General features: G+C 41.9%; 1 protein-coding gene across 6 annotated transcripts in view; it reads left to right on the top strand.

The window, feature by feature from the left end:
* EGFLAM (EGF like, fibronectin type III and laminin G domains) overlaps positions 1-24,659 on the top strand; it is a 149,250-nt gene that overhangs the window by 91,259 nt on the left and 33,332 nt on the right. For 4 of the 6 annotated variants that reach the window (XM_015595313.2, XM_006919497.2, XM_015595314.1 and 1 more), the window contains exons 7-14: positions 7,286-7,401; positions 7,982-8,300; positions 8,954-9,054; positions 10,072-10,172; positions 12,104-12,248; positions 14,520-14,709; positions 23,029-23,154; positions 24,305-24,548. In XM_015595313.2, coding sequence (XP_015450799.1) covers positions 7,286-7,401; positions 7,982-8,300; positions 8,954-9,054; positions 10,072-10,172; positions 12,104-12,248; positions 14,520-14,709; positions 23,029-23,154; positions 24,305-24,548 — 1,342 coding nt within the window. Of the gene's footprint in view, positions 1-5,253; positions 5,325-7,285; positions 7,402-7,981; positions 8,301-8,953; positions 9,055-10,071; positions 10,173-12,103; positions 12,249-14,519; positions 14,710-23,028; positions 23,155-24,304; positions 24,549-24,659 lie in introns of those variants that run through there. The other 2 variants (XM_015595316.2, XM_015595317.2) reach the window with 2 other exon arrangements.

The following is a 24,659-nucleotide window of genomic DNA, read 5'->3' on the forward strand; positions in this document are numbered from 1 at the left end:
ATCATTTTTGCTGCAGCAGGCTCCTGCTTCAAATCTGTCTTATTCATTTCTTAAAGGTTGCCTGAATGCTCAGCATTATTTTGGGCACCATAGGGCAGTAGTTCTCAACAGGGAGGTGATTTGGTCCCACAGGGAGCATTTGGCAATGTCTGGAGATATTTTTGGCTGTCATACGGTGGGAAGGTGCTGCTGGCATCTACTGGGGAGAAGCCAAAGATGCTGCTAAACATCCTACAATGAACACAACAGCCCCCTACACCAGGAAGTGATCCAGCCCCAAATGTCAACAGTGCTGAGGTTGAGAAACCCTACTATAAGTCAAAAATAAAATTAGAAAATCTAACTGTTGCTCAAAATAAAATGACAATCGGGCTGGAAAATGAACCAACATTCCAAAAAACATTCTCAAACTTTTTTGGACTTTAACTCAAAGTAAGAATATGTATACAATTTGCACTGAAGCCGGTATACACAAACATATCTTGAACACACGTGTGTGTGCAAATGTCTCACAGAACAACACTCACTGTGTTAAACGTAGAGCTTTGTATTTTTATACCATTTGGTTCCATTTTTTAAAATGTGATCAGACCCCACTGAATTATTTTTACTATCTACTAATGGATTTGAAATCTTCACTGTGAATAGTACTGGATCAAATAGGTAAGGAAATTGAAAACAGTTTCATATAAACTATATATTGGCCCTGAAAGGCATATATGAATGGTATATTCCATGTAGAAGTCACCAAAAAGATCAGCCATTCATGTCACAAATATTTGTTTTGCCAAACCCTTTTCCAAGAGAATTGAACCAATCCTTGCCTTCCAGGGGTTCACAATCCAGTCCAGCGAAGAGATGCATATATAACTACAGTAGGTCCTGAAATAATGTAGTTTCATTCAGTGTCATTTTGTTACAACGTTGATGAGATGCCATAGCAACTTAACTCTTATTTATATCAATGAGCCTATGGTAAAATTGGTTTTCTTATACATTCTTTCACTTAAAGTCACAGAACCTATTGACGGCGTTAAGTGAGCACTTGCAGTGTTTGTCTAATGATGTGCAATACCACAGTGGTTTGCGCTATGGATTAGGGAGCTGGGAGGTGGGTTGGCGAAGGTTTCATAGTGAGGTGACATTAGGAATGGCTGCTAAAAAAAAAGGTCGAGTGGAATTTCTCCAAAGGGCCAGGCGTTAAAGATCAGGAGAATCTGGATGAGTGTTGAAGGGGCATCTTTGAGGATGTGCACGAGGCCAAAAGAGAAAGGGACACAGAGGCAGAAAGTAGTAACCCACCCTGCACCCCACTGTTTTGAATATTTTTACATTTTTCATAAATGCATGAGATGGCAAGTATTCTTTTGTGACTAATTTTTCTCCACAACATTATGTTTTTTACTTCTACACAAGTTGAATGATAAAGTTCTAGTTCATGCAGTTTCACTGCTATATAATGTTCCACCATGTGAATATACCACAGTTTATTCATTAATTATTTGGGAGTGGACATTTAAATTGTTCCAGTTTTTGCCATGATAAACAGCGTTGCAGTGAACATTCTCATATATATTTCTTTGAGCATGTGCTTGCAACTAGAATTGTTAGGTAGTCCTGCATGCGTATCTTCAGCTTCAACGCCTAGTACATCATTGCTCCTCAGAGTGTTTGTAGCTCTCTCCACTCTCACTGGCAGTGTACTCAAAATTCCTCCTGCTGTATGTCCTTGGCAACAGTTGGTATCATCAGACTTTTAAATATAGTCCATACGATGGATATAAAGTGACATGTCATTATTGTTTTGATTTGCATTTTTCCATTTCTAGTGTGGTTAAATGATTTTATAACTTTATTGGCCATCTTATGAATTGACTGTTTATATGCTTCACCTGTTTTCATTGGTATATATACCTATATATAAAACATATATACATATTAATATCCATACTAATTTATAGATATGTTTTTTACATAGCACATATTAATAAGCATTTATAGATGTTTATAGACTAATCCTTACTCAATAACATGTGCTGCAAATGTCTTCTGCTACTCTGTGACTTACCTTTTACTTCACTCATCATATTAATTACTGAATAGAAGTATTTTATTAAATGTAGTTAAATATTTTAAATTTTTTCTTTGTGATTTATGTCTTCTAGTGTTTTAAACTACTTCCTTTTTCTAAAGTCATTAAGCAAAATCCTATATTTTATTCAGGAGTTTAAATTTTTAATTTTTCATATTTAGGGGCTTAATCTACCTGGGATTTACTTTTAGGTATGGAGAAATAAGAAACTAATTTAATTTTTATACAGATAACCAGTTACCCCAGCACTAATTATTGAATCCCTTCTCCTATTGATTTGTAATGGAAGCTTTCTGATATATCACCTTTGTATATATGACCTTTCTGATATATCACCTTTGTACATTTGTGGATCTGTTTCTGAGTTCTATAGTCTATTCCTTTATCCCTGTATCAGTACCATACTGTCTGAATTTCTGAAGGTTTAGAAAATCATGATATCTGGTAGGTAATTATATTTTACCTTGTTCTTCAAAATTGGCCTGTCTATTCTTGACCCTTTGCTCTTCAACATACATTTTAGAATTCGATTCCATGAAAAATCCCATGGAATTTTAAGAAATCAGAATTATTCCATGTTGATGCATCAGAGAAACTCACTATGTATAGAAAAGCTGTGATGCCTTTGCAAAAACAAACATACAGGTTTTTGTACAATAAAAGCCATTCTTAATTTATTAATAGAAATTTGTATTTGCGTATTACTTTTTCTTATAGTGGAATATCCTTGAACTTATTTTGCATTCAGTCAGTGGTTTGACTATTCTAGTTCTAAATAAATGCCTCCTTTTTAATGTTCTTTTTCCTAATTAACAAAGTGCCAAGTAGAAAGAGATAAGTTATGCACTTTAATTATAATAACTCCAGGCTACTGGGAGACTTCTTATCACTGGCTTGGACTGTACATTCTCTCCTCCCTTAGAAAGAGCATTAGTAAAAACTTCATGTAGGCAGCTGTGGATCTGAGGTCTGAGGTGGTGGGGCAGGCAGGACATAAGAGCAGAGAGCTCTATTCTAGGTTCCTTCTAGTCATGCTGCATCTGGTCCTCTCTGTGTGCATTTCCTTCTTATTAAAAAATGGGACGTGACTATGAGTCTGGGTTATTATGAGAGATAGAGAGTTTAAGAGTATTGCAAAGAGTACTGGAGGACGGCCTCAGGAATCCAGAACTCTAGACCATCTCTGCCACTAATGAGCTGTCTCTCTGGGCAAGTCACATGGACTCACTGAGCCTCAGTTTACTCCTCTGTAAAATGGACTTGTTCGACTGATCTCTAAGGTCTTTTAACAAAAGTCAAAATTTCTTTGACTCTGAGACTTTGTAATTCCATATTCCTTTACTCACTCTTCACTTCTCTTCTGGGGCCTCAGTTCACACACTTATGAAATGAGAAGTTTGGACTGGGTGGTGTCTCTTTCAACTCTAAACTCCTAATCCGAGGACAGGAATGGTGGCAGTTTTGAGGGAATGTCTTTGGATTCGGAAGAAGAGTCTCACCATGTAAGTATTCCTCCTCATGGCATGGCCAACTGGGCCAGGCCAGGACAGGACAGAGTCCCATCAAGGTATAGTAACATGGCGAGAGTGTCTCCGATACCTGGTGGAGATCTTGGCCTTCGGCGAGGACATGACGGTTAGTTAAATGGAAGATAGAAAGACATATAAAGAAGTCTAAAATATGGTTTCTGCCCTCGAGTGGTTCACAATTGAGTTGGGAAATATAAGGGAAAGATTATAAGGCCAAGAGTTCAGAAAATATAAATACTATCTTAAACATCTCTTGATTTCATGAAGCTATGGGAGCATATTCTGAGCTCATAATTAGAGGCATATGTGTGTGTGGATAGCCTCATCCAGGAGCTGTAGGAGTGTCCTAAATGTCTTGGCAGCTCCATCTTTTGTGTAGTCACAAGTTTTTCTCCAGAAGAACTTGATGTTTTCTTTTTAAAATATCACTTGATTTTGGTGTTTTGATGATATATTCTGTCTTAATAGAATGTGTCCTACTAGAAGGATGGATAGGCTATGTATAAGGAGGTAAACGAAAAGAATGGCAATGTGAAACAAAGTCTTGAGGTCAGAAAACACAAGATGTATTCAGGAGACAACTGGTCAACCAGTTTGGCTGCTAAGGCTTTTCAAGAGCGGGGGAAAAAAGCTAAAGATACAATTTGGAGTCAGATTATAAGTGGCATGATGTAAACAAAAGAGAGATCAAGGATAAATTCTAGCTATGATGTTTACTATCCGCATGCCTTTGAGCAAGGTCTTTAATCTTTCTGAGTTTCTATCTCCACATGGTAAAATGGGAGTAATAATACCAACTTGAGGCTTAAAGAATGAAAAGCTCCTGGCGTAGTAAACACAATCAATAAATGTTAATTTTCTATATCCCAGGCTCTTTCTACCTTCACAGTGGCTTCTTCTTTATATGTGGTTGGGAGAGCAGCAAACAGACAGACCTGGCTTTGAGTTAGGCTCAGCCAGTTACAATGTCTTTGACTTTAGTCAGGTCATTTAACCTCCGTGAGTTTCAATTTACTTATCTACAAAGTGAAATTAACCATACTTACCTTGCAGGATTATGGTAAGGTTTAGAAGTGTATTATGTGAAGTACACAGCACACTGTTAATAGGGGAGAAGCAGCAGGCTTTAATAAATAATGGGGGTGGGAGAAAGGAGGAAAAAGAGGAGTTATTGTCACTGAGATCCTTCAATTCTTTACCCAGGAGCCTAGGATTTATCTGGAAGACATTGTGTTTGGGGGTTGTCTTTGAAATTTTTTTCAGATAGGGTATCGTATCCTAAGATGAAATGAAAATCTTGACATTGATGAGAATAGTACGAGAATGGCAAAAATGTGCACAGGGCAAGAAAGAACACCCTGGAGGTAGAGAGGCCAACCTACTGAAGACAAAATCCAGCTCTCTTAATGTATGTGCTGTATAAATTTCTTGTATTACCAGATGGATTCTTTCCTCTGAAATCTAACAATTCTAAACATATGAGAGAGACACACATAGATATGGAGAGCGAGACAGGAACAAAGGGAAGAAACAGACCCAGAGAAAGAGAGAGGCCAGGAGAGGTAGAAAGATACACAGGTACAGAGAGACAGGAGAGGAGAAAGATGCCTTTTCAAGAGTTTCTTGGCTTTTTTTTGTATGAAGACATCTGGCACACAGCTGTGCTGGCTGGATGCAGGTGGCTTAAGAGAACTTGCATCCAGGTATAAATCTGGCATCGATAGCTGACATGTGGGCTATTTTAAATAAAACTCCAGGGATTTGGCCTGGAGGTGGTGTGTTATCCCACTTCCATCAAGATGCACCTGAACACCTGAGAACAGTTCTTGCGCTGTCTTCAGGTCATCTGCTAACCACGTTTCTCTCTTTCTGGTCTGGGGAGAGATTCCTGGTCAGCAGCGTGCTCACTGAAAATGCTTCCCACACTCCCTTTCTGCCATTTCCTTCAGCTTCGTTTTTGATCTGCTTGCTATTTTGCTTAGAAGAGGGTGAGTTTGCTTTTGTGAGAAGATTGTTTGGCTTAGCTTATTCTGAAAGTGGAATGTTTTTAAGTTCAGTTTGTGCCTTTAATGTCTTCATTCCCTCCTTCACTCCCTCCCTCCCTAGCTCCCTCCTTTCCTTCCTTCCTTCCTTCCTTCCTTCCTTCCTTCCTTCCTTCCTTCCTTCCTTCCTTCCTTCCAAAACTCCCTCCCTTCCTTCCTTCCCTTTTTTAAAATCAGTCATCCAAACACTGGATGTCTAATAACTAATGGGTATCAGAAACCTACAAAAGTCAGTTTCTGTTGCCACAGTTGTCACTGCCCTCAAGATGGGGTGCCTGGTGGGTCTGTTTAGAGAAGGAATTTGGTACCTATGCTTGCTGAAACAAGGAAATGGGGGAGTTATGGAGCAGCACTTTGAAAAGCTCCCACATCCCAGGGGAGTGCTTCTTGTATGTAGCCTAAGACAGGACTGTTGCAGGTCAGTAGACTTCATGGATGACAACTGAATAAAAATGCTAATCTGACCATCCCCCGAAGGACAATGCCCTGTATTGTCTCTTCAGAGTTCTTCTTAGCCCACCTTCCAGTTCTGAAAGATCCCATTGTCCTACTAAAATGGATGAAAATGGTTGGCCCCCAAGATACCACACAGTGCCCCTTTTTTTTCTGGGTGTAGAAGTGTTTGCTGTAGTATAATGTCTCTTTCTTATTTCAAAGAATTTTTAGAGAAATATTTCATATATAAAAAATATGAAACATATAAAATAACTGAACACTCACATGGACAGTGCACCAACTTTAAGAAACGCTATTATGCAGTGCTCTTGAAGGAAGGCCCTGTGTATTACACTTCATTCATATCCTTCTTCCAACCTCCCCCAGGTACTTTTGTCATTGCCTTACTTTTCTTAAGAGTTTAAACGACACACATGTGTATCCTTAAGTACTAGATTAAGTTTTGCTTGCTGTTGACTTTTATATAAATGATATTAGACCGGATGTGTTTTTTTGCAACTTGTATTTTTTGCATGGAATCATATGAGATTAAGCCATGTTGAAGCATTATTAAATGTTCATGCATTCATTTCTCCTATTCCATTCCATACATATACTATAATTCATTTATCCATTCTCTGTTGATAGACATTTGGGGAATTAACTTGTCATTATAAATAACAAATTCATGATGTTTTTTACTACTACAAATTCCAATGCTATGAACATGTTTTTCACATCTCTTGGTACACATGTGGAAGAGTTTCTCCAGATTTTGTAAGTTGGCGTGAGATTGTTGGAGCCAAAGACATGAACATTTTCTACTTTATTAAATATTTCCAAGTGTTTTGCAAAGCATTTGGACACATATAGAATAACATCAGCGTATAAGAGTCGCCCTTGATCCCATCCTTGGTAATATTTTAGTGCCCAACTTTTACATTTTTGCCAGTCTTGTCATTATAAAATGGCAGCTCTTTCTGGGTTTAATTGGCATTTTTTTGATTTTTTTTTTATGAGATGAAACATTTTTTATATTTTTTGGTCATTGATGCTTCCTCTTTTGTCTTGAAATCTTTGTGTGTCCAATATGTTCTGGTCCATTCGGCACAGCACTGTCTACTGATGAATTAGGTTAGGGAGCGGTGGCATGTGTTGACAGTAGTGTGCTGCTTTTCTCCGCGAAGGCCTCGAGGAAGCAGGAAGTGGCCGCTATGGACCCCATTACGTAACCGACACGGGAGCCGGTGAGGACGATGATGGATTTGAAGACGACTTAGATTTGGATATTTCCTTTGAGGAGGTAACAAAAATTTCTACTCTTAAAGCCCAGGGTGTTTTTGTTTTCTTGCTGAACAAGGCAAGAAAACAAATTAAATTGTGCCAATGGACTATTTTACTTAAAACCTACTTAAATTGGCTCATTTGCTTTTAACACATTTATTTACTCTGACTATTAGGGTTCAAGTGATCATAAATTAGTAGTTACTAAGCACCAACCATGCTGATGTTCTATAGTCAGCCCCTGCCTGCTGACTTCACAATCTGGCACCAAATGAAATTTTACAAAGTCAAGTATTATAAGAAAATGAATAATTCCTTGATAATTCGATCTTTGTGATATTGTAATAATAATAAATCATATAATATCAGCTTTACTAATGATTTTCTGAGTAATACAATGCAAGGTACTTAAAATCCTTGAACCTCAAGTTCTATATCTATAAACTGGGATCAGTACTGTCTGCCCCATCTATATCCCAGGGGTGTGGGAAATATCAAAAGTGACCATATTTCCAATGATTAGGCATTAGCCATAAACAAGGCAGTCTCATTTCTGTGCTCTATGTTAATCCCGAACCTATTCCCTTCTCTGGCTTTAGGTTAAACCACTTCCTGTTATCAAAAAAGGAAATAAGAAATTTTTGATGGAATCCAAGATTGTGCCTAGATCAAAGCCAAAGACGATGTCTAGGCTTGTCCCCTCGACTCCGGCATCTCTCCCTATGACTACCGTGGCTCCCCAGCCCACTCCACTGCAGAGAAGAGGGAAGAATGGCATGGCTGTGATGCCGAGGCTCTTCGATATGCCTTGTGATGAAACTCTCTGCTCTGCTGACAGCTTTTGTGTCAATGACTACACCTGGGGGGGCTCCCGATGCCACTGCAACTTGGGCAAAGGTGGTGAGAGCTGCTCAGAAGGTAGGCCCTTGGTGTGGGGAAGAACTTGATGGGGCATTGGCTCCACTGGAAGCCAGAGGGAAGCTTTGCCATCCACTCATCGTTCTTTCTAGCCCTATTTCTAAGATAAACCCCTTCTTCCTTGTATAAGTCATTAAATTAGCTACACAGGGCAAATATGAGGCCACTTCCATTGCTTTTAGTTAGACAGCACCCCTATTTCTATGAGTGCCAAACGTGTAGTACTATTGGTGCAATTAAATCATCCTGACAACTCCTTGGGTAGGTGGACTTCACTTTTATCGCATCTCTTCTGAAAAAACAAATGCAGCTAAAATATGTGCATGAAAGTTAAGAAGGATAATAATTGAGCCAACTTATATTGCACAGATGTATAGCTGGAAAACAGATGTCAGTGGTCTACAGCCATTCAGTTCTTTTTGGGGTAGCAGGTAACAAACAACCTCCTAAGATCCAGCTTCTCCCTAAGAAGTTTGGAAACTCAAAGTCCCCAAGAATGAGAATTGTAGATGTGAAAAGAAGATAGTGAACTAAGTTTAACAGATTACCAGAGTTTTTCACTTAATGACATCCAGGCAATGGTGTATATTGATTTTTGCATTTGAAGAAGTGAGAAAACAGCATATGTTTGTATTGTCTTTTTCTCTTTTCAGATATTATTATACAGTATCCTCAGTTCTTTGGCCACTCCTATGTAACCTTTGAACCTCTGAAGAACTCCTATCAGGCATTTCAAATCACTCTTGAATTTAGGGTAAGAAGGGTTGGTTGTTTGATGAATACCTGTTGGACATCTTAACACAACAGTGTGCGACGTTGAAAGGCAGGAGAGGGGGAGAGGAAGTGGGGAGGTAAATATCATTGGTAAATATGACACAGAGCCTGTCCTTAAACCGTTCACAGGGTAACAAGGCTGATGGGCACATTCACACATTCAAGGGTGCCGGCGAGGGGGAGATGGGAGCTGTATGTTACTGAACTATGGAGGTGGCTCGCCTGAAGTCTCCTAGAGATAATGTTTGAGTCCCAGCCATGTTGTTCATAATAGTGACACCTCCCTGGCCAAGATTTCAGAAGGCATAATGCATTCTCATTCTAAAATCCCTTTTAAAGGGAGCCCAAATGTCTGCCTTCACTGCTATGGCTGCGAGTGAACAAATAGAAAAACTGTTATACACAAGCCTGGCTTAGAGTCAGGTCCAGGAGATGCTCTCTGAATCAACTGCAGATCAGAATTCAGTGACTTCATCTTAAAGCAGTCCTTTTGGGTATCCCAGATGACATGAAAAGGTTGGGCGATCTGGAAACAAGTCCTCTTTGAGGTCATGGTCATTGGGCTGAGTTCCAAAAGGTGATCTGTTCCAGTCTAAGGACAGCCCATATCCCTAGAAAACCAAACTAGTTGTTTTTATTGTCCTGTTCTGACAGAAAGAAAGAAGAAAATTTGTATGCTTCCCCAGAGGGAGGGAAGTAAAAACAAAAAATAAAGGAAAAAATAGGGCGCTCTTTGGTGAGAATAGAATTTGATGAGCACGAGAACCACCTCTCTGTGAGTGTGGTCTTTGTGCACATGGTCTTCCTGAGGCTCTGCTGGAGGAACGAACTGGGACTAGGTACCTGGGAATTAATTGGAGTCCACGTGCTTGCCCCTTTGTAAATAGGACCACAGAGGAGAATGTTCAAGTTTCACATTCATGAGTGTTTCCAGGTGGCACTTTATGGAAAAGGACGTGATCATTGTTCCTGTGGCTTTTTTTGTGTGTAATAACAGGCAGAAGCGGAGGATGGCTTACTTCTCTACTGCGGGGAGAACGAACATGGGAGGGGCGATTTCATGTCCCTGGCCATCATCCGACGCTCACTCCAATTTAGGTAACTCCCTCCAAAGGCCCACAGATTTTTTAATACTACTCTATGTTATGTTTACATTTTTACTGTGTGAATAAAATATATACAGGATGGATTCCTGTAGATAAAGAACAGTGTGTATCAGATGAGCATGGACCGGTTTACTAAATACTGGAGTGTCAGGAGTGCAGGGCGACCTTAGCAACTTGAGTTTTGGAACCTCGTCACCGTTCATTCTTGAGCACTCACAGTGTACCAGGCACTGCTGTAGATCTTGCATGCAGTAGTGAGCCAAAGCAGTAAAGTCCTTTCTCTCCTGGAGCTCTAGTGGATGTGATAGGGTAAAGACTGGGATCTTCTCCTTTTTGCCTCTGGTGAATATGACTGACAGCCATGGAGAGCAGAGAGGCACCTACAACCTCCTTAGGGATCTCAGAGTCTCAAACTCCATTCTCGTTTTCTCCCGGGGCTGTGGTAAACTTTGGCTTATCTCCTCTGCCCTGGTCATTTCTCTCCCAACACACTTTGGAATCTATCTTTAGTTTATGTGTGGTTTTGGGGACACAGTTTGGTGGAGATGTGAGTGTTTTAACTACCCTCATGGAGGTGACCAATGGGGATCAGCCTTGTCCTTCTCCACAATGCACTGGTTAAGATCCCGCCGGCACCATTTCTCTGCTGTCTGACCCTCAGCAAATAACTTAACTTCTTCAAGCCTGTGTTTCTTCCCAGGGCTGTTGAGAGGATTAAATGAGTTAATGCATAAAATGCAGTATGTAGAGCAGCACCTGACTCATAGCAAGCACTCACCCAGCATCAACCATACTATCTTTTGGTTATTTCAACACAAAAATTACTTTTGGTTAAGTTAGTGAAGACTGTTGAGCATTCCCCATGGGGTAGAAAATGGTCCCCTGTCCTTTGCTAAATGCTTTGACTCATGAGAGCTCGATGCTAGCCACCAGGATCTGGGCCAGGGGTTCTAACCATGTAAGGCTCTAATACTTGGAGGATCTGATAGACTTCTAGTAGCACTGGCAGTTTTTTGGGGGTGGCAGCTCCCTAACTCTGCAACTCTTACTGAATGATTTCAATATCCCCATTAAGTAAGACTGTCCTTCAAAGCCTCTCAACCTATTCTACTCCACTAAGGATCATGAGGCAAAGGGAGGCCATGAGAATGGGCTACAGTTAGTTCAAGTCCGGATAAGAATGATGTTGCCGTGGTTCCTTCCCCACTGGCAACATCAGGACCCAGGGGGAAGTGGCATGGTGGCTGCTTGGAAGTTGTCCAGAAAAGATTAAAATTCTAGATGCCAGGCATAGTGACCAGTGGACACCTTAGGCCAGAGGGAGGTTGTGGGGAAAAAGAAAAAAGAAGAATGAGACTGTGTGAGGATGTTCACCCTCTGTCCACATCTCACCTCTACGATGGAGCCTCGTAGGGAACCTGTGTCTGCATTTGGGCACAGCTGAATACAGATGGCAGTGCTGGCCAGCTCATCAAAATGGGTGTGAAATTTGGCTTTTTTACATTTTGTTAATATCACTGAGCCTGTCATTTGGGAGTTGGGGGAAGTCCCTAGAGAAATCCCTGGAAGCAGAATGACTCAAGTTCTGATTCGTTGCACCTTGAATCCACTTTAAATATCCGGTGATCTCTGAAAAGAAGAGGTAGGTTCTTAATTACCCATCGTTTTCTAAGCTGCAGGGAAAATCAGGTTAAAGAAGACACCACGTTTCAATGTTCTAAGGGAAGATTAAAGATAACAGAACTGAGGTCGTCCCAGGGAAGAGGTGTCCAGTTATTCCACAGATTTAAGTAGCTCTTGACCTTCGTTAACGTAACTGAACAGACTGACTCTCAAATAAGCCATCACCCTGGAAGTGATGTCCATGGACCCTGAAAACATAATGAGCTGGTTGATCAAAGAATCCTTTTTCCTCCTCCACAGGTTTAATTGTGGAACTGGGGTTGCCATCATCATAAGTGAGACCAAAATCAAGCTAGGGGGCTGGCACACGGTTACACTCTACAGAGATGGGCTGAACGGGCTGCTGCAGCTCAACAATGGCACCCCGGTGACCGGCCAGTCCCAGGTGAGTGTGAGCCTCACTCCTTGCCCATCCGCATAGCACCCACTGTAAGCATCCTGAAGAGGTTCCACTGCAGGGAGCTGAGGCAGACTTGGCAGGATGCAAGCTCCCGCGGACCACTTTTCATGGCAGGCCCATGCAACTGAGCTCTGATGTGCTCCTGCTGGATCTTACCACTCTAGGTGGGCTTTCAGGGCACCCATCCACCTCACGTCTACCAAAGAGGAGAACTGATTTGCAAGCATCATCGCTATGGGTGCCCAGGGGTAGAGGAGGAAGCCATTATTAGTGCCAGACTCAAAGTTGACTTTTAAGGCAGGGGTCTTGCAATCCTGTGGCTTTAGAAAATAGTTCCAAAAGGTTCACTTGGTTATATATGCAAGAATAATCCATTGATTTACGTTTTGTGGGGCTCATGATTATAGGAAGTGGTAAAACAACTGTCGGGCTACTCAGCAAATCACCTAGGTATTCACATATTTGTCATGCTCTGGGCAATTTTAGGACCACGTTTGGAATAAACAGTTTGGATGAGCAACCCGCCAAGGAACTGAGCCTGTAATTATAATCAGTCAGGTGTCTGTATTCTCTGGGGAAAATGTAGCAAGAAAGCTTTTGTGTGTATGTGGATAGCTTCCTCCCTGCCTGGGCTCTTCACTACTCTGTACTGGCAAGACATGTTGTATAAAGAGCTCTGCCTTGCTGATCTCCATTATTTTGGACCCCGATGGTTCCAAAGAAACAAGAATCCAAATATAATGAATGTGAATTCAGTGAGATTGTTTATGCATCTATTTCTAAGGAAGGAAAAGAGAGGATAAATGAACTAGAGTCACATTAATGCCAGAACAATAGGCCTAATATAATTAAAATTAAGTTTGATAGGAATAAAAAAGCTTTGAACTGGTACCAAAATACTGACATGATGACAGGATGAAGAAGCTATAATAGAAGCAACACATGTGAAAATGTCTTTGGTTTAAAGCAAAGAAGTTCAGTAAAAGTTAATAAACAGAGACATACGGTAATAGCAAGCTAAAGAAATTGTAAGTTCCATCAATAGAGGTATAGCATCTAGAAAAAAGGAGATGATAATTCTGTAAAGGCCAGGCTTGAAGACTATTGCCTGGGATATCGTAAAGAGGGCCTCAAAGGAACCAGCCATCTTGCAGTGCACACAATGATCCAGAAAAGGAGAAAAGGATTGAGCTGTCAGTCAGGCCCTTGCTGTGGCCCTGAATCCAGGAACAGGACCAGGACGGTGAATATGAGATCCAGAAGGACTGAATGCTGAGGATCTTGATAAAATAAGCCAACAGGGCTCTCATATAACAAAAACAATATGCCGGTGGCTGACAAACAGTCCCTAAAACCCACTATAAGTACTTTAACTCTGCCTAGCTCGTATTCAGTATACTACTTAGTGATTCTTATCTATTCATTAGCAAAAATAAAGCAATGACTAGATGTTCTACTTGTTGGTAACAAAAGTGTAAAGACTCAAGATTACATTTCAGTGTCTTACATTCTGGACATTTTATAAGTTCTGGCAGCAGGCTTTTCCCCAACCCCCTCTATCGCCTTTAATCCAAATGACCGAGAATTTTGTCCCACCTAATGTTCAGCTCTTACTTTCTAACCTCAAAACCTGCCATCCAGGTTGTGGTTTGCTGTAGGACTGGAAATGTCCCCACCTAACTGAAATAACACTTTAAAAAAAAAAAGTTGTGTCCATGAGCAAATTTCAAAATATTTTGCAACAAAATCTGTTTGGCAATTCCACTGCCCCCCCCCGCCCCACCCACAATGTTTCTTGCAGGATATACTATAAAGGTGACTGGGATAGTGAAAGAGTAAACGTTAGCCCACATATATACAAAATTATCATTATCACCTTTGAGACACAGAGTAGCCCTATGACCTGTCCAAGGTACACAGTAAACTGGTGTCAGGACTGCAAAGAGAAAGTTTTTTTTGGATGCCCATCATGGTACACTGCCTGTTGGGTTGCTCTTGGCTCTGACCTTCCTTCCCTTCCCTTCTAGGCATTCCAAAATCATCCCTTCTCCAAACACAGCCCTCTGAGGAGCTCACTGAGTTTCCTTTGGTAACTGTGGGTTTAATTTTGCAGTAGGGCAATGTCTTAAAGATAAATACAGATGGGAAAAAGCATAGGGGCTGTAAACTACATTCTAACCATGTCCCTCATTAAAATCTGTTGTGTTTTTGGCTTTAATTTTGTTTATCGAGCCACGGTTTTCATTTTTCTTGAAGGGCCAGTACAGTAAAATTACCTTCCGGACGCCCCTCTATCTCGGTGGGGCTCCCAGTGCCTACTGGTTGGTCAGAGCAACAGGAACAAACCGAGGCTTTCAAGGCTGTGTGCAGACACTCACGGTGAATGGGAAGAGAGTCGACATGAGACCCTGGCCACTGGGGAAAGCACTCAGTGGAGCCGATGTGGGTGAGTCACTTCCCAGTGGGCCGGGTGCTCTTGTGGGGTTACCTTTTAGGCGTGGGCCAGGGAGGTGAGTTGCCTCGTGGGTTGCAGGCCACAAAGAACTGCAAGAAGGAGTTAGGCCCAGGGGGTGATGTTGGCGCTCTACAGACCCCTAGTCTGAACACCAAGACGTGGTAAACAAGACGTGGTACACGAAGCCCTTGGTCGTGTCCTGCTGCCATCTTGGCTCTTTTCATGAAATGTGGCATGGTCTCATTGGATAAAGCAGCAGGCAATTCAACCCTTTTACCCTTCCTCATCCAGTCCAGTGGAAAAGCCAACACAATAATGTAAGAAGAGCTTTCACATGCTCTCTGCTTATAAGAGAAATGGTTAGGTTCTAATTTTTGACCACCATGCCCAACGCTTTCTCGTATGCCCTCTCATATACTCCTGACACTCACTCTAGAGGGTAGAGATTATTACTGTATCTATTTTATACACAAAGAAACTGGGGTTTGTGAAAATTAAATAACTTATCCAAAATAGCAGGCAGAGCTAGAATTGTTTTTTTTCTATTTTCTTTATTTATTAAGATGTTATTTTTTGAACAGTTGAAGGTTCACATCAAAATTGAGGGAAGGTACACAGATTTCCCATATATTCCCTATCCCAACACATGCACAGCCTCCTCCATTATCAACATCCTCCACCAGAGTGCTACTTCTGTTATGACTGATGAACTTACGTTGACACGTCATAATCACCCAAAGTCCATAGTTTACATTATGGTTCATTCGTGCTGTTATACATTCTATGGGTTTGGACAAATGTATAACAATCTATATTCGCCATATTTTCCCCAAAAATCTTCTGTGCTCTGCCTATTCATCTCTCTTTCTCCTCACCCTCACCCCCTGACAACCACTGATCTTTTTATATTCTCTATAGTTTTGCCTTTCCCAGAATGTCATATAGTTGGAATCATACAGTATGTAACCTTCTCAAATTTGGCTTCTTTCAGTTAGTAATATGCATTTAAATTCCTCCATGTCTTTTCATGGCTTGATAGCTCATTTCTTTTTAGCATTGAATAATATTTCATTGTCTGGATATACCACAGTTTATCCATTTACAGCTACTGAAGGACATCTTAGTTGCTTCCGAGTTTTGGCAATTATGAATAAAGCTACTATAAACATCCAGCTTTTTGGGTTGGACATACGCTACTATAAACATTCAGCTTTTTGGGGTGGTAAATACCAAGGAATGTGATTGCTGGATCATGGTAGAGTATGTTTAGTTTTGTAAGAAAGTGCCAAACTGTCTTCTAGAGTGCCTGTCCAATTTTACATCCCCACCAGGAATGTATGAGAACTCCTGTTGCTCCATATCTCTGCTAGAATTTAGCGTTGTCAGATTTCCAGATTTTGGCTATTCCCATAGATGTGTAGTGGTATCTCGTTGCAAGTTGCATTTCCCTAATGATATGATGTGGAGTATCTTTTCATATTCTTATTTGCCATCTGTATATCTTCTTTGTTGAAACATCTGTTAAGGTCTTTAGCCTATTTTCTAATCTTTTTTTAAATTGTTGAGCTTTAAGAGTTACTTGTATATTTTGGACAGTAGTCCTTTATCAGATGTGTCTTTTGCAAATATTACCTCCCAGTCGGTGGCTTGTCTTCTCATTCTTTTGACATTGTCTTTTGCAGATTATAAATGTTTAATTTTAATGAAGTCCATCTTATCAATTATTTATTTCATGAATCGTGCCTTTGGTGTTGTATCTAAAAAGTCACTGCTACATCCAAGGTCATCTAGGTTTGCGCCTATGTTATCTTCTAGGTGTTTATAGTTTTCTGTTTTACTGTTTAAGTCTATGATCCACTTTGAGTTAATTTTTGTGAAGGGTAAAAGGTCTGTTTTTGAATTAATATTTTTTGCATACAGATGTCCAGTTGTTCCAGCACTGTTTGTTAAACAGACTAAGATTGTTTTTAAAACAATAAGGACATTTATTATATCAGTGAAGGCAGTTAATAGATAATTTTAAGGATGGTTAATTCAGTGACTGTTTTAGTCTTCTAGGGCTGCCTTAACAAAATAGCACAGACTAGATTGTTTAAACAACAGAAATTAATTTTCTCACAGTTCTGGAGTCTGGAAGTCCAAGGTCAAGGTGTTGGCAGGTTTGGTTTCTCCTGAGACCTGTCTTCTTGGCTTGTAGATGGCCATCTTCTCACTGTGTCCTCACATGGCCTTTTGTCTGTGCTCACATCCCTGGTGTCTCTTCCTCTTCTTATTTTTATAATGACACCAGTCAGATTGGATTAGGGCCCACCCTTATGACTTTATTTAACCTTAATGAACTCCTTAAAGGCCCCGTCTCCAAATGCAGTCGCACTGGGAGTGAGGGCTTGAGCCTATGAATTTTAAAGGACACAATTTCATCTATAACAGCGACTCAGTGGTATCAGAACTCTGGGCTGGTGTCTCTGTGATCCCTTTGCTTTCACTCATAATCCCAAGATGGTGCCACATCTCTAAAGATCACATCCTCACATGACATTATCCTTGGCAAGAAATGGGAAATCCCTTTCTTGTTTTTTTCCCCCCATCATCTCCAAGATGTTATTTTTAAAGAATGCTCAGTGAACACTATGTACCCACTACTTAGATTCTACCATTAATATTTTGCTCCATTTCCTTACCCCATATCAATTGAATCCTCTCTCCATTCCTGGATTAGAACTAGGGTTTGATCCTCATGTCTGCAAATACAGTTTGTTTTGTTTGTTTCTTTTATAGCTAATATTAGTTGATCACCTATGACACGTAACTACCATCCTAAACTACTTTAATCTTCCCAAGATGCCTACGAAGTAAGTGCTATGAATGGCCTTAGTGTTTACAAATGAGAACTGGTAGTACAGAACAGTTAAGTAGTTTGTCCAAGGTCACGCAGCTAGTAGGTGGTAGAGGCTAACTGTGACCTCAGCTATTCTCGTGCCAGTGCCTGCCCTCAACCACATCTATCACATCAGAGGCTCCCAAATTGGCTTCAGATTGCTTCCTTCTACCTTGCTCACTCCTAAAGGTGACACTATTGTTAAAACTACAAAAGATTAAGTTTACTTAAAAGGAAAAGGTTACAATTCATATCTTATCCCTGATGTTATTTTTCCCCAGTCGATCGCTTGATCAAAGCACACAATACACAGCGACGCCTTAAACAATTAGAAAGCACCTGCTGTGGTAGGACGATGTGGTAGGACAAGTCCCTCTCCTTGGATGTCGGTGGTGAGTCAGAGCCTAAGAACCAGTAGGTGCGTCAGAACTTTCCTGTGATGTTTAGGAACCTGGTTTCTGAAGACAGATTGTCTGGGTTTAGTCAATCAGTTAAATTCTCTGGGACTCAGTTTCTCCATCTGTAAATAGTAACTACTGTATGAGATGATTTTATCTAGATGAATTGTGGTACATATAAAAGTACTTAGAATAAAACTTTGCACCTAGCAAACATGTTGTAAATATTTCCTCTTATTTATATCTGACTCCATCCATCAAGCAGGTTGTAAGTTGTTTCTTCTCTCTTTATTGACCTGGCAATCTCGAAGCTGCATGGTAACTTCCGAAGGGTAGTTCAGAAATTACAAGGGTAAGCAAGAACCAATTTCTAACAGTATTTCAGATTTTCACACAGTGAGATACCAACCTCTCCACTGAGCAGATGGCACCAGGAGGGACCACGTTGCTGCCTCTGTGTTCCCTGGAGGCCACTATTGGATTATTTGATCTCCCTCTATGCACTTTAATGGCAGGCATCAGTCACATTGCCTTTTTTCATTTCTTCCCATTCCCCCCCAACACCCCCACCGGGGTACAAGAACAGGGCTGTTTATCTTTCTTCAAACTCCATATTTACTTTACTTTGAGTTAGTCCTCCTGAAATTCAAGTTCGTGTAAGTTAAATGCAGCCCACCACTGGGAAAGACTGGGCTCATGCAAACAGCACTGAGTTTTTGGTGGAGACACAATACAGACTTCCAGTCGCAGTCCTTGTTCCCCCGTCTGCCACCTCTGACTTGGCACTGCTGCCTTCAACCACGACTTTTCCTCTGCCCCACCCTCGCCAACCTGTGTCCACTCCTCAGAGAGGCCCTTCCTTACTTAACCCTTCCCCCTTCGCTTCCTTCATTAGATTATTCCCAGCTGTCAGACTCTCTCCGGACTCACATTGTAGAATAGTCGGCAAGCCTAGCAAAATTTTGTATTCTCTGGCCCAGCCTTTTCTTTTATTATTCTCACCTAAATTCTCATACGTAAACCACCACCACTTATTTTTTTCCAGTCCTGCCTGGGATCTCCACACCCTGCTGTAGCAATGTCCCAGAGCCAACTTCCCAAGTTATTTGAGACCCATGTGGTGGACATGGGTCTCACTGTGGTTTATCACTCTTTTATTCATTCTTATTTACATATCACAGACTTATTTAATCACCTGCTCAGTCACATTGCGGGGTGTTGGGGATAAAGCAATGAATAAAACAGACAGGATCCCAACTCCACTAGCTGCCATGAGAAGACACCAAATTAATCAAATAATCACACTAGTAAATGTAAAATTACAAAATTCGGGGTAAATGTTACAAAGGAGAAATGATGGTGCAATAATCATGTATAATAGGGGGATTTATGGGCTGGGGGTCAGGGAAAGCGTTTCTGAGGATATAATGTGAAGTTGATGTCTGAGGCAAGAGTAGGCATTAGAAAGCAAAGAGAGGGAAGTGCATTCCAGGCAGAGGAAGTGGCTTGTCCCCGTGGGAGTGTGAGGGAGAGGTGAGTACCACGATCTAGTCTGTGTTTTGAAAAGATTCTTCTGACAGTAGACAACTTATTAGGAGGAATGTTCAGGGGATGCATGGAGACCAGCTGGGAAGCCTCGCAATGGTCCAGATCAGAGCTAATGGTGGTTTGATCCAGGAGGGCAGTGGTGGCAGATTCAACAGGTCTTTAGAGAGGAACTAGATGAACTTCAGTTACTGGGCTGGATTGGGGGGTGAGGGGCAGGGAGGTTGCTCACCGTCCACCTCCTTAACGTATTCCACTCAGTGACATTTCACTTTCTCTTCTCACCTGGGGAGCCTGATTTCTCTTCTGCCCCTCACTCATTATCTTGTCTAAACTTACACAACAGCTGGTATATAGTAGGTGTCTGTGTCAATGAAAGTTATTTTATGAATTAATGATGAGGTCCTGCCAGCTTTCTCTCTATATATGGCCTTGTACCTCCTTCCTCCTACTCTCAGTAGCTGAAAGTTTTTCTCCCCTCTAAGGCTAACTTATTCATCCACTCTGTGCCCCTGGGATCTTGCTGCCAGGATTATTAATTAATTCTCAGCAACCCAAGGGTTCTTAATCTTTTGTGTGCCACGGAACCTTTTGACGGTCTGCTAAAGACTGTGGACCTATTCTCAGAGTGACATTTTTAAATGAAGAGAATAATATACATGATAAGAAACAATTATATTGAACCCAAGCTGTACAATATTTTAAAAATGTTGATATTATAATAATATAGGTGCTTCTTTACAAAACATTTACAGAACAGGGTTGTTTAATGGTGGGTGCAATAACTACATGATTTCAAAGTGATAAAGAGCACAAATGATATTTTAAGATATCTGCAACAAATGGAATGTGATATGACTAACTCAGGTCTGCTGGTTATAAGTCACAAGAACTGCTGATCTAGAGTTTTGTTGGCTGTATCTATAATTGAAGGAAGCACTCAGTTCCAGTGGAAGTTAGGGAACTAAAGTTGAATATTTTTTTTCCATCAAAGTTCGTGGGCCCCTGCTCTAGCTTACTCACACTTGCCCAAGTCCCCTCCAAGGATTAAACCAGCACCATGTTCCCGCGATCCTGCTATCTTCCTGGTCTGGGAACTTGGAGAACCTCTCTCCTCTCTTTTAAGACCTGACTCCAGCAACCCTTCCAGGCCGCTGTCTGAACCTCCGGTGCTGGGGCTTCTGCCTTCCCGTGAGCAGCAAACCTGCTGTGAGTCATCCTGTCTTTACGATCCGTGCAGCGCCTCCTCTAGGCCTCCAGCAGTGTTCACTCAGACTTCTCTCTCTGCTGCTGCTCCTCGCTGAGCTTCCTCGTCTGGGTCCTCAGGGCACTTCCCCTGCTCTCCCTTTGTCTTCTCTGTGGGCTCCTCACCTTCTCCAGTTCCCTGAGATTTCCACGGGGCCCTTTCATCTTGTTCTCTCTCAGGGAGCCCATAGTTTTTAGTGTCAGGAGGGTTTTTGCTGCCCCTCCAGCCCTCACTGGTGAGCAGAATCCCCTCCTGCCAGGAGGCTCAGCAGCAGATGTTTCCACAGTCACCCGATGCTTAAATTGAGCAAAAGCCAACTCCTCCTCTGCGCCCCAGAAACCATTCCCGTGCACAGTGTGCTCATGTCTTTACTCTTGCCACTGTTCGAAACCAGAGACCTTGAGGTCATGCTGATGTCTACCTCCAGCCTCTGGAATAAACTGCCTATTTCTTCTTTCTCCGCGTCTCTTTGATTCTTCACTTTCTCTCCATTTCCTCTGCCATGACCCCATGCAACCCCACTTTACTTCCTGTAAGATTTCTTTCCCCTTTCCCGCCCCCATTACTCACAATCTGTCTTGTAGACCATTGCCCGCATAATCTTGCTGAAACACGGCTTTCATCAAGTAAGCAACTCTGGCTGGCTTTCATGCTCCCTCCCACCAACCCCCACTCACTCAACTCCCACCTCTTCAAAAGAAGCTACAATGCAAATTTGTAAAAAAGTTTTTTCCATGTGTGTCTAAAATAACCCAAGGACCCCACTTCTTCCTGTGGGACCATGCCTTCTCTGACGAAGAACCTCAGCCCACAGATATTGGTGGAGCAGAGGGACCTGTGAGAGTTTGGTTCTCTAAGAACAAAGTCAGCCTCTCTGTGGACTGAATGCCGGCAATATTGTCAGGGCTGTAGCTGAACAACGACCAGTGGTCACTTCAGTCGTCACTTCTGTGTAAACTTCCAGTGGCCCCTACCCCACTGCTGGAATTCACAGAGGCCAGCCCACCCCCAGTAGAGGAGGAAGCCATATGGAACTGCTTTGTTTAAACTCTGTTATCAGTCCCTGAAGTCCATCTCCTCTCCTGGGTACATACTCTGCCCAGCCCTTCCCCCTCCTCCCAAGGCGGCTTTATGAAAAGACTGGATCGATTCAGCAAACACAGATGACTGATGGGGAAAAGATAAGAGACTCACCCTGCAGAGATGGCACAATCAGGCCAAGGAGGGTTCTTCATCTAGGTGGGGGGGGGGGGGTGGGGGGAAGTGGGGGGCAGGAGGGACAATCAGCTCATGCAAGTACAGCATCGGAGACTGTGGGGGCAGAGCTGGACCCCTCACTGCTCAGAGACATCCCCCCCTTGCCTCCATCCCAAGAAAAAGTGTTTTGTACTCACCTATGTAGTTCTGGGCCACACTGTGGCCCATCTGTCTTATTTCTTATACACAGGAAGAGAAGGAAGACCAAAAAAGCAGAAGAAAAGCAGCTTGGGAAAAGTCAATTTGTTTTCATTTCATCTGGTCATTTACACTTGAAGATGACCAAGTATACTCTCTCTGATACGTGTTTGGTTAAGAGAACTAACCAACCCATCTGATGTTGAACCTTTCAGCACTTTTTACTTGCAGCCACCTTCTTGTCCCTCATGAAATCATAACTTTGAGTTAGCAATAGAGATTCTGAGGTACGACATGCTGAGGTATTATGGAGCCCTCCTTCCCCCCTCCCTACTCCAGACAGAAGCGTCCACGGTTCAAGCCAGTTTATAAGCTTAGACATGGCTGCTTAATTCCTTCAGTGCTTACCTTGGTTGCTTCAGCTTTCAACCAACAAGAAGGCAGCACTTAAGGTAATTGGGGCCGCATAAATTAGAACACACCATTCAGCATACACACTGTATTGACATTGAAGGGATTGAAACACACTCTTGTGGGAATAACAGAGAGATGAATTAAAGCAGAAACGATGCAGTCATCCACACCAGTGGTCATAAAATTGCCCAACAATGTATTATGTGATTTACTGTGTCTACCATGTTTTAAAGAACAAGCCAGAATCAAACTAAAAGGAAGGGAGGGTTCCACTTATCCTGTAAGCTGGTTTGCAGTTGTGCAGAGGTGCAAATAAAGAGGAGTGGGAACTGCACTGTATTTGTTCAGAACCATGAGCTGTCGGCGTGGCCAGCTCCACCGTCTTGGACTGGCTCACATGATGAATCAGTTTGTAATTCCCATTCTGCGTTTAGGCGAATGCAGCAGTGGAATCTGTGATGAAGCTTCATGCATCAATGGTGGCACCTGCACAGCAGACAAAGCCGACTCCTACATTTGCCTCTGTCCCCTTGGATTTAAAGGTCGACACTGTGAAGATGGTGAGAAAGAAGCATCATGGATGACGATTTCTGTCTGCATATTAATTCACGTTGATGTAATTTTTCATCAATGTACTTTTAGCGAAGCCCCATACATTTTTATGGCATTAACACTGCTTGTTTGGAGGGATGGGAGAATCTTTTTTTTTTTTTTTTCCCACTAGGTCGTAGTGTCTTCAAGTGTCAAAATGTTGAACCAGCCAATGAGTTCATTTTAAGATGCTCCCGGGCCAGGCTTTGATGGGCTTCCCTTGGCCCTCAAATAACTTTGAAAAGCCCGTGGTCTGTATCAGACTGAATTCGAAACATTCACAGCTCATGATCCTTAGATATCTGACAGTTTCAGAGAAAAGGTTGGGAAGATATACACAGAAACATTAACAATGTGATGAGACAAAAGTGATCTTGTTTCTTTTGCTTTGTGCTGTTCTACTGAATTATCTCACCTTGCAATACTGGAGATACTGATCATATAAAAATATATATATATACATGTGTACATATACATGTAAACACATGTGCACACACAAGTGCACCCATATAATAATAGAAAATTTTAAATACGTAAAAGATTTTGGAAAACTACGCAAGGTTGAACATGTTTTAACTTTTCCATGAGTGATTCAGATTTGAACCTAAGACAACATCCTGAGGAAAAGTTAGCAGTGTATAATCTCAAATCTCATGTCACCTAGAAGAGCGTGTGTGAGTCAGGGTAAGCCAAAGCCGTTACGTGCCATCTCATATTTTTGTAGCTAACATAATAAAGGCTGATCCTTGCTTACATTTCACATTGCTGCTGGTCAGAGGTGATGGTGGTGGTGAGGTAGCCTCTGCTCCACATAGTTATTCAGGAACATAGGTGCCTGCCTTCCAGTGGCTCTGCTAGGGCTTCATAGTCCTCTACTGATTCCTGCATCCAGACAGCAGGTGAGGGAAGAGAGAGCACATGGAAGATGGAAGGAAGTTCAGGGGTCAGGCCTGGGGTTCTGTATAATACTCCCACCCAATCCCACAGCCAGAATTCATTTATACCACCCACCTAACTGCAGGGCAGCTTAGAAATATGGTTTAGCTCTGTGCCTTGGAGGGAAAGAACATGGAAAGGCCTGCCACAGAAGGATTTGTAACAACATGCTTATTTCCTCAGCTTTCACCTTGACCATTCCTCAATTCAGAGAGTCCCTGAGATCCTATGCTGCAACACCCTGGCCACTGGAGCCCCAGCATTACCTTTCCTTCATGGAGTTTGAAATCACATTTCGGCCGGACTCGGGTGATGGCACACTCCTGTACAGTTATGATACAAACAGCAAAGACTTCCTGTCCATCAACATGGCAGGGGGCCATGTGGAGTTCCGCTTTGATTGTGGCTCTGGGACCGGTGTTCTCAGGTAAGGGCTGAGACCTTTAGGGACCCCTTTCCCCAAAAAAGGCAAACAGCAGCCACGTTGGAAGAAGACGGATTTGTCATCTAATAGCTTGTACCCTTCCTGTCTTCCCTA

The sequence above is a fragment of the Pteropus alecto genome, unplaced genomic scaffold, assembly GCF_000325575.1.
Source record: "Pteropus alecto unplaced genomic scaffold, ASM32557v1 scaffold338, whole genome shotgun sequence".
NCBI classification, from domain to species: Eukaryota; Metazoa; Chordata; class Mammalia; order Chiroptera; family Pteropodidae; genus Pteropus; species Pteropus alecto.